The sequence below is a fragment of the Octopus bimaculoides genome, chromosome 11, assembly GCF_001194135.2.
Source record: "Octopus bimaculoides isolate UCB-OBI-ISO-001 chromosome 11, ASM119413v2, whole genome shotgun sequence".
In the NCBI taxonomy this organism is placed as follows: Eukaryota; Metazoa; Mollusca; class Cephalopoda; order Octopoda; family Octopodidae; genus Octopus; species Octopus bimaculoides.
In genome coordinates this window covers 2,151,836-2,161,516 of record NC_068991.1, presented here as the reverse complement: position 1 = coordinate 2,161,516, position 9,681 = coordinate 2,151,836, and the positions used below count along the sequence as shown (strand labels likewise).

The 9,681-nt window shown below is 38.2% G+C and overlaps 1 protein-coding gene across 1 annotated transcript; it reads right to left on the bottom strand.

Moving 5' to 3' along the window:
* Nucleotides 1–1,328: 1,328 nt before the first annotated feature.
* On the bottom strand, nucleotides 1,329–9,058 carry LOC106876546 (amidophosphoribosyltransferase). The gene is made up of 9 exons (XM_014925134.2): nucleotides 8,864–9,058; nucleotides 8,651–8,763; nucleotides 7,848–7,984; nucleotides 7,019–7,114; nucleotides 6,046–6,174; nucleotides 4,662–4,789; nucleotides 4,155–4,376; nucleotides 3,136–3,256; nucleotides 1,329–2,347 (listed from the first exon to the last, which is right to left on the bottom strand). Exons 1-9 carry the CDS (start codon nucleotides 9,056–9,058, stop codon nucleotides 2,205–2,207), a joined length of 1,284 nt encoding a protein of 427 aa, XP_014780620.1. The 3' UTR covers nucleotides 1,329–2,204.
* Nucleotides 9,059–9,681: the final 623 nt, after the last annotated feature.

Below are 9,681 nucleotides of genomic sequence, written 5' to 3'. Positions count from 1 at the left end.
GCGGGTGGCACATAAATGACACCATTTCGAGCGTGGCCGTTTTCGTGCGGGTGACACGTAAAAGCACCCACTACACTCTGAGTGGTTGGCGTTAGGAAGGGCATCCAGCTGTAGAAACTCTGCCAAATCAGACTGGAGCCTGGTGTTGCCATCCGGTTTCACCAGTCCTCAGTCAAATCGTCCAACCCATGCTAGCATGGAAAGCGGACGTTAAACGATGATGATGATGATGATGAACAGGATGAATATTTTGGTTGGATATGGCTTGTTCAAATGCCAAAGGATTAAACTCAATAACTAAACAATTTTAGTATAGAAATTTAAAAACCTAATCATTTATCAAATAGTTTAATGATAAAAATAAATTAATAAAATGCTTACAAATGAGATTCAGTAAGAGGAGTCAAATGGACTCGTTTGTTAACTGTTCACAAGAGTCCACTGGATATTAGTGAGACGAGTCCTAGGACTACCAAAGCCAGTTTCCTAGCTTTGTGAGACAACAACATACTCCCTAAGTGTCACGTGATGTCAATACAGACACACCCCCATTCAACGTCCATCGTCCATGCTGGAAGGCTGCACCATGATCCAGTCTGATATCATTACATATGATACATACACACACACACACATTTAACAGGCTTCAGTTTTCTTTTAGCTTTCATCTACCAAATCCACTCACAAGGCTTTGGTGAGCCCGAGGCTGAAGTAGAAGACACTTGCCCAGGGTGCCACACAGTGGGACTGAACCTAGAACCATGTGGTTGGGAAGCAAATTTCTCCCCACACAGCCATCTCAGTGCCTGCAGCAACAGTATTTGAAGGTGTTGGGTGTGTATGTGTGTCGACATAATTTTTAATTAATGGTAAAAAAAAAATTTATAAAAAATTACTTGTAACATGAAGTAATAATGAGTTAAAATATTGGGAAAATATAAACTTGTTAAGCATGGATGAATACAGTTTGGAATTTCAGTGATGTGTATAAATGAACTTGCAGAAGAAATGGTTATCAATTGCTCTTCCATTCTGTTTTCTTTACTTTTAAAATGATTTTATGAAATGAATTCCTTGAAATAAATCAACTCTCAAGGCACTTAAACAAGTCTTTTAATAAATTGCAGTTTTGGAATTTTGATGTTTTTCCCGACCAATGCAACTTTAAATTTTCCGTTTCTAAACTTCTCCATGAACAGTCTGCCCGCTTGTTCACTGCTGTATACCATTCGCAGTGAACATAATGGATTCTCTCACTAATTTCACTGACTACATCACTGAAAGTATCTAGTAGCCACCAATGGTGGAAAATGAACACAGAACCAGGAGGCTGCTAAATTCTTTAAAAAAAATATACAAAACAATACTGGATAAAATATAAAATATAAATTATACCAGCCAATAAAAACAGAAAAAAAGACTAATATTACAGATTGTTAAATTCATCTTTACAGTGTATATTTACTTCTCTCTCTCTCTCTCATACATATATATGTGTGTGTGTGTGTGTGTGTGTGTGTGTGTATGTGTGTGTGTGTGTATATATATGGTCGCAGGAATGATTTGTAGATGGGACCTTTAATGTTAAACATAGGGCAGTAATCTGTTTAGCCAGAAGAATCACTGCCACATATGACAAGATACCTTGGGAAATAGACATGGAACCTAAAAGAAGGGAAGTAATAACGTTGATTTCAAATCCAGTCTGGAACCACAGATATATCGAGGAATTAGACATCTGGTTTCAATCAGAGACTGCAAGTTCGTGAGAGATTGTGTGCATGCGCATGTGCACACATGTATATTTAGATGGTTGTTTGGTATGGCTAGTCAGGAAGACAGAGAGAGACCACTGGTTTCGCATGTATAAAGTGCTTAGTTGCATAGGCGACTTGTCAAAATCAAATGGATGGAGGCAAAGACCATATATATATACATACACACATGCATCTATGCATTCTCACCTGATACCACAATGATGAGAAACTTCCGTTTCAATAAACCACACACACACACAATATCGTAAATGTTCACTCTAATGATGAAGTTAATTGGATCAGACAATTTTAATCTCATCAACAAACACTCATCTCAGACGTTTAATCGAAAATCTATGAATTCTTTAAATGCAACATCCGAGAGAGAGTGAGGAGGAATGAGCTGAAAATATTAACAGCTCCCCCCCCCCCCCGAGTGTCTTCTTTTTACCAATCTAATTCAGTAGGATAATTTCCTGTTAAGCAAGCATCACAATACCCATTTTTACCATCATCTTCCATATGTTTAGCACCTTTCTTCACAGCTAAGTGGAGCCCGTCAACAGAGAGATATTCTAAACTGTCAGCACCTGTTTACAAAAGACAAGAAACCAAGGAAAGAATAAAAAAAAAATTAGAAGGCAAGTTTCATATCTACAGGTGACTTGATTGTATTCTGTATTAACTATCATTTCTATATATGTACTCACTATTTCACTGTACTAGTTGTACTACTAACTCATTATCATCATCGTCGTTTAACGTCCACTTTCCATGCTGGCATGGGTTGGACGGTTTGACTGAGGAGTGGCAAGCCAGGAGGCTGCACCAGGCTCCAGTTTGATCGGGCAAGGTTTCTACAACTGGATGCCCTTCCTAATGCCAACCACTCTGCGAGTGTAGTGGGTGCCTTTTACATGCCACCGGAATGGGAGCCAGTCAGGCAGTAAAAGTTGGTCAGCATTCTGTCTGATCTACTAATGGTGCTGCCAGCTCATTGTCTGAATAATTATAATAATGACAATGATGGTTTTAAACTTTGGTGCAAGACCATCAATTTTAGAGGTGGAGTGGTCAACAAATCCTTATTTCATCAGCACCGAAAGGAGGAAAAACAAAATTGATCTGAGAGGAGTTTGAACTCAGAATATAAAAGCTGGGAGAGATATACAAAGCATTTTTGCAATGCTTTAATGATTCTGCCAGGTCACTGACAAACAATTCAGACAATAATAGCAACAAAGCACTCAGAGAATGCAAGCCTCTGCCAAGGCAACACCAACATCCTTTCAATGATTAGCCGGAGAAGGCTTTTATAATGAGAATATCTGATTGTTCCAAAAGATGACAAAGTCAAGATGACCAAACAATAATTTACCTAAATGTTCTGCCAGTTGCGAAGAATTAAATTGGTTAGCAATCAACTCTTCCTTGGTTGGAATATTGATACCCATATAACATGGGTATTTAACGGGTGGAGAAGCCACCCTTATGTGGACCTGGAAAAAAGATAAGAGATGTTAGAGCAATAATGGACACAAAAACCAAACGACTGCATATTTACACATGAAATGTGAATATCGATCAATGAAATAACTTGAAATACAAAATTATATTTAAACATGAAAAAAACTATTGAATTACAAAGTCTTATTTATATATCTGCCCCCCATCTCTTGGTTCCACTCCCTCTTTCAGCTGAGAGGTCCTTGTCTTGTGAACTCATGGCTACTGGTGTGCCATGGATGAAGCACCCACACTGGTGCCACACACAAAGCACTTGTGTTGGTGCCAAGTAAAAAGCATCCAATACATCCTGTAAAGTGGTTTGCATTAGGAAGGGCCTCCAGCTGTAGGAACCAGACAATCAGAGCCTGGTGCCACTCTCCAGCTTCTCAGCTCCTGTCAAATTCTCCAACTCATGCCAGCATGAAAATGGGACGTTAAATGATGATGATGATGATATGTGAGCACGTTTGTGTGCTCTCTTTTCTTGGCATCACATAATGGTAGCATCATGCACCACTGTTGTCTTCTGGTTATAAGAAATATCATCTTGCTTAGAAATGGGTTATGGTTGGTGACAGGAAGAGCATCCAGCTGTAGGAAATTTGCCTCAATGAAATCTGACTTCTGCTTTCTTGGAAGACTGTTCCATTGGTTGGAGTAACAAGAACCCTCATCATCATAATTGATGGAATGCTAATTATGTGTTATATTATAATTAAAATATTATAGAAATATGTAAATAACCAAAGGCTTTTTGACTGACAGCCGGTAACATTTACCCGTTGCACCTACACCTGACAATTCAGTGTCTATTTGTTAGGCACATTATAATTAAAGGAAGAGAGAGAGAGAGAGAGAGAGAGAGAGTGTGGGGGGTTGGAGACTTACTTCTGTAGCTCCTGAGGTCTTCAATAGTTTAATGATAGGTGCCATTGTTGTTCCCCGTACAATAGAATCATCAATAAGGACAATTCGTTTGCCTTTGAAGTTCTCGGTCAATGCACCGAATTTCTTAGCGACACCGAGCTGCCGAAGCCTCAAGCTTGGCTGGATGAATGTTCGACCAACATAGCGATTTTTACACAATACTTCACCGTATGGAATACCAAGCTAGAAATAGAATAGAATAGAAAACATAAATATATATATATACAGGGTGCAGTAAATAAATTGTTGTCGAATATGTAAAAATGAAAACACTGACATCTCATTTTAGCAGATATATGCCAGTACCTCCTGACTGGCCCCTGTGGTCCACACACACTGTGAGAATGTTTCTCTTTTCTACGTCAAGTTGAAGACCATAATGTCTGGCGGCAGCAGTATTCCTTAAAGAAATCATAATGGAATATGTCCGATATAGTCTACAGAAACATAAGAAATGTCTATATTTACCATCTCAGCATAAGCCATGGCAGCAGGTGTTGCTGATTCAGGGACGGTGCTGACCAGGTCTACATTAACAGGGAATTCTATGGCCAGTTGTTGACCACATCTTTTCCTCACAGAATACACCATTTGACCTGAAAACAAGCATCAAATAGCACTGAAAAGGTTCAAAATCTCTACTTACTACCATTAACCATTTCATGACAACATGTCTAACAAAATTCTTGATTATTTTTGAAACCTAAGCAAGAACTTGGAAATATTTTGGACAATAAGTCACTTCTACATTTATCAAGATGGTGTTTGGAATATAACTTAACAAAAAATTCTCTCTCTCTCTCATATATATATATATATATCATTCCAGCATTGCCAATGGACAAGAGGTGGTGTCAGATGGGCTGGGACCAAAGGCGGTCGACGTCTTGGACGATTTGGTAACAGGGAGTGTCTCAGATGAGTTGTTAATAAGAGACTCATTTAGTTTGTTTACATGGCACCAAAGGTGCTGTGGGGTGGGAAAAGAGTAGTCTAAAACTCTTGGAGCCTGGTGCAGCCTTTTGGCTCACCAGTCATCAGTCAAACCGTCCAACCCATGCCAACATGGAAAGTGGATGTTAAACGACGATGATGGTAATGATGAATTTCATTTTAAACCTATTTTAAGTATCAGGACGTGTACGAGTAAGAACATGCAATATAGAATCACAGCTTTCATTGTCCATGTGTATATATTTAATCCCATGTACACTCGTGTGTGTAATTGTGCTCCCACTGTCTGTATATTTGTCAGTAGCAGTATTCACACACACAAACTTCTTGTGGAAATCACTTACTAGGCCCAAAAGACAACCCCACTTTCTCCCAAATTCTCTTCCTAACCATTATTTTGACAACTTGACAATTAAATCTCATGAACTAAAGATGAAACATCATTTCTCCTTTCTGAAGAAGGAACTTGGCCTCAGAATCAAGAATTCCTCCTTTGAACTGCATACAACCCCAAAAAGCATTAAACTTTACCAATAAATGCAATTTTCATCAATGCAGACAACCACGGCTCCCACCCTGGAATTTTTTCTTCTCTTTTTTTTTTTAAAACCTAAATATATCATCATCATTTGCTTGTTTCAATCATGAAGAGTTTAGCTTATTTTGAAGTCTAGTGCTATATCGACCTTTTTTGCTGAACTGCTAAGTTACAGGGATGTAAACAAAGCAACAAGGGTTGTCAAGTAGTGAAGGAACAAAACACACAGACACACACACACACTTGCATACGATAAGCTCCCAGTTTCTATCTACCAAGGCACACACATAAATATATATATACACAGAAATATTAATTTATTTATTATTCATGCATAAATTTAAATAATTCATATCAAACCTTCCATAATACTGTCTGGCCGTGCAAAATATACATATTCAAATATGCAGAAAGCAGACTGTTTGTTGCCAGGGCAAGGAACTTGACAGAGGGACTTGACTCCAGCTTGACTAATCTCAACTATTTCACCTGCAGAGATGGAAGACAAAAATATTTTAATAGAATTTATTTATTCACAATTGAGAATTCATTTCATCACTACTCTGCTCTCTCTCCTTTATATCACTTTCCTCTGTTTCAGAGAAAGACACATTAGATAATGTATTCCAAGGTAGACAATGTAGGGTCCGCTTGACCTTATGGTGTCTGCTCATTCACAATGCAGCCATATTCTACAGTTGGTACACAATAAAGAGAGCCTACAAAGTCGTTTTATGTATATCGTATGCATTAAATCTCGTTGTGGAGTACAACAAGGCATATCGGTCGATCGGTTGCATTTTTGGTTCAAATCATGTTTATAATGTCATGTACCAACATATTCAGGGCATGGAGCACAATGGCAGCTCATAGATAAAATTAGTGTAAAAGGAAACAAACATTTCCCCTTGTTTTTCAAAAATCCCCCCTAAATCACAAAATAAGGGATGAAATCCTGGCAGCAACACTGAAACTGGAAGCAGGATAATCATCCAATGCTACACTTTATCAGATTCAAGAATATAAAGACGTTTTTAAGCACAACACATGCTGAGTCAAAAAGAAACACTACTTTTCACCCAGCACTACGTGAACAACAGTGCTCTCTCTCCCTAGTATGAAGCTTCCTATCTTGGACATGTGAGCATGCACACAACAGCCAAACATTGCGTTGATGAAACTGTGAAACACACAGTTGTATACAAGGATTTTTGTATTTTTTTCATAAACTAAGGGATGGCTACTGACATTAAGTGTAACCCTTTCGTTACTGTATTTATATTGAGAAAGGATTTTACGATACAGATGTGAAGGCAAAATGGTGAAAACTTACCTGGTAAAACTTCTCGGATATATTTGGCACCAACAGCTTGGAATGAACAGGATTCTGAAGAAACCAGCCAACCATCGATCTGTTTATAAACTTCATCTAAAGATTATAAAAAAAAAAAAAATCAAGAATATTGATTTAAGAATAATTTCAGATTTATAAACTTGAGATCAGATTGAGCCTGGTGCACGGAAAGTGGACGTTAAAAAAAATCGAGTATTATTATTATTATATATACATCATCATCATCATTAAGGTGGAGAACCGGCAGAGTCTATACATTCTGAGTTCAAATTCTGCCTAAGTCAACTCTACCTTTCAACCTTCCAGGATCCATTAAAAAATAAAGTTACCAGTGCAATCCGTTACAAACCAGGATCTAAGAATTCCAAAGTCTGATTTTGCCTTTGACTTTATTCTGGCAACTTCTGCAACAGCAACAGTGCTGAGCTCTACTGTTTCTTTGGACAGCATTGGTAGTGTGGAGAGGAGAGACTTGCTGAAGGAGTTATTACTGGTGTTTCATACAATCTTACTCAAGCCTACACTCTTCAATGTCATCTCATTCCATTCTACACACAGACACTGAAGTGAGACTTTTTGGTGCAGATTCTTGGTCTCGTGGAATATATAGACACCAAAGAAATTCTACGAGTGGTAGAATGGCAAGAGAATAAGTACCAAACTTAAAAATAAATAAAGGGTTCGATTTGTTTGACTAAAAATTCTTCAAGGTGATGCCCCAGCATGGCCACAGTCTCATGACGGAAACAAGTAAAAGATAAACAAAACAAAAAAACGAAATGGCACACTGGGCCATGTTGTGACTTACCTGTGGTGTTGATTGATTGCAGCTGACCAATACAAAGTGGACGGTTCCCAAAAGGATCTCGAACAGCATAGATCTTTGACTTATGCATAATTAGCAGAGAATACGATATGCTGGTGATATTCATGAGATTCTTTATCCTTGAGAATATACAAGGCAGTCGTTTATTTATCATTATAGCGATTACAACAACAACAAACACACATCAACAATGGTGAGGCACTAATGAAGTTAAGCAGATGGTAATGGTGTCTTTGATTAGCTGATGTTTTACTGTTTCTTTTTCTTTTTTTTCTTCAGTTAGCATCATGGTTTGGATTGAGGCATTTGCTGTTGAAGCATTTATCAAGAATGATGAATGTGGGTATCATTTTTGTCGCACCCTGTAGGAGTAAGATGTGATCGCCAACCTGTCGAGGAGGATAGCAACATTCCAAATGAGAGCTGATATTTGGACAGCAATGTCCTGTCTAACCTAAGCCAGCATGGAAAAGCAGAGGTAAAATGATGACAATTATAATTGTAGTTGCTATATCTATCTTCTCCATAAAACTATAAATAGGTATCATGTGGTGGTGCAGTTAATGATATGTAATCAGTTAACCTGGCTGTAAACAGGTGTCATGAGATGGATACAGTTCACCGAATGTAGCCTTTTGTCCTTTCTTTATATAGGTACCAAGGGGTGGTACATGTCACGTATATGGATGATGACAACATTGATGATAATGATGATGGTGATAGTAGTGGTGAGAGCAATGATGATGAGGATGATGATGATGATGATGGTTAAGTATAAATTGTACCTTATGATCCAGTTACATCCATTTGGTTCTCCTTCCTGTGGTGTGTGTGTAAGAACTTGTGTTATTAGTTCACTGTCCGTGCTGGTAGAAAGACCCACTCCATGCCTAAGCAACTGCAAAATATTTACACAGTTTTATACATGCACCTATACAAGATTATTTATTTATAGGTACTAAATTTGTGTCTATTTGTTGAGCTGCTAAGTGACTTACCTTCTGTCTGAGAGACTTGGCATTAACCAATTCTCCGTTGTGCGCCACACCAATCTTTCCGTGTAATGTGTCAACCACAAAAGGTTGACAATTGATGATGTTAGAAGATCCAGCGGTGGAATAACGTGTATGGCCTGGTGAAGAAACACAATCGTAGAGATTTGGCTCGGTCAACAGTGGTTTTTTTAAATACATTGTATAGTAATGATAGTAGATAATAGTGAGGCATGGGGCAGGAAAGAGCTGGGCTAGAAGGATTCTAAATGATAAAGATGGTAGCAAAATGGCAAAATTCTTAAAATGTTGGATATAATGCTTGCAGTATTTCTCCTGATTCTCTTCACTCAGAGATCAAATCCTGTCATGGTCAACTTTACCATTTATCCTTTCATCATCAGTAAAAAAGAACCATTTCAGAGTAATGTATTGGTGGAACTTTTTGAGGGTTGCGAGAGATGATGCCAAGAGGTATGTGTTCCAACAGCAATGTCTACAAAGACACCGGTGCCAAGCTGCATCAGCCCATGTTTGGTGGTCTTTCTTTCGGATAAACATTGATGATAGACTCAATTTTATAGTGCCCATTTGACCAACAGGGTCACTGTGTGTGCATTTATAATTTGTATGTCAGGGCAATTGCGAGGTCTCTCATGATGCTATTGGCAATATGCTACAGTTGCATGGTTGGGTCGTTGGTGATTAAACTTTCCTTCAACTCCCACTAGGCTTGCCCAGTGATAGTCTGCCTCAGTCACAAGTGGACAGACATCATCATCATGTGTGTGTGTATGTGTGTGTATATATATATATATATATAT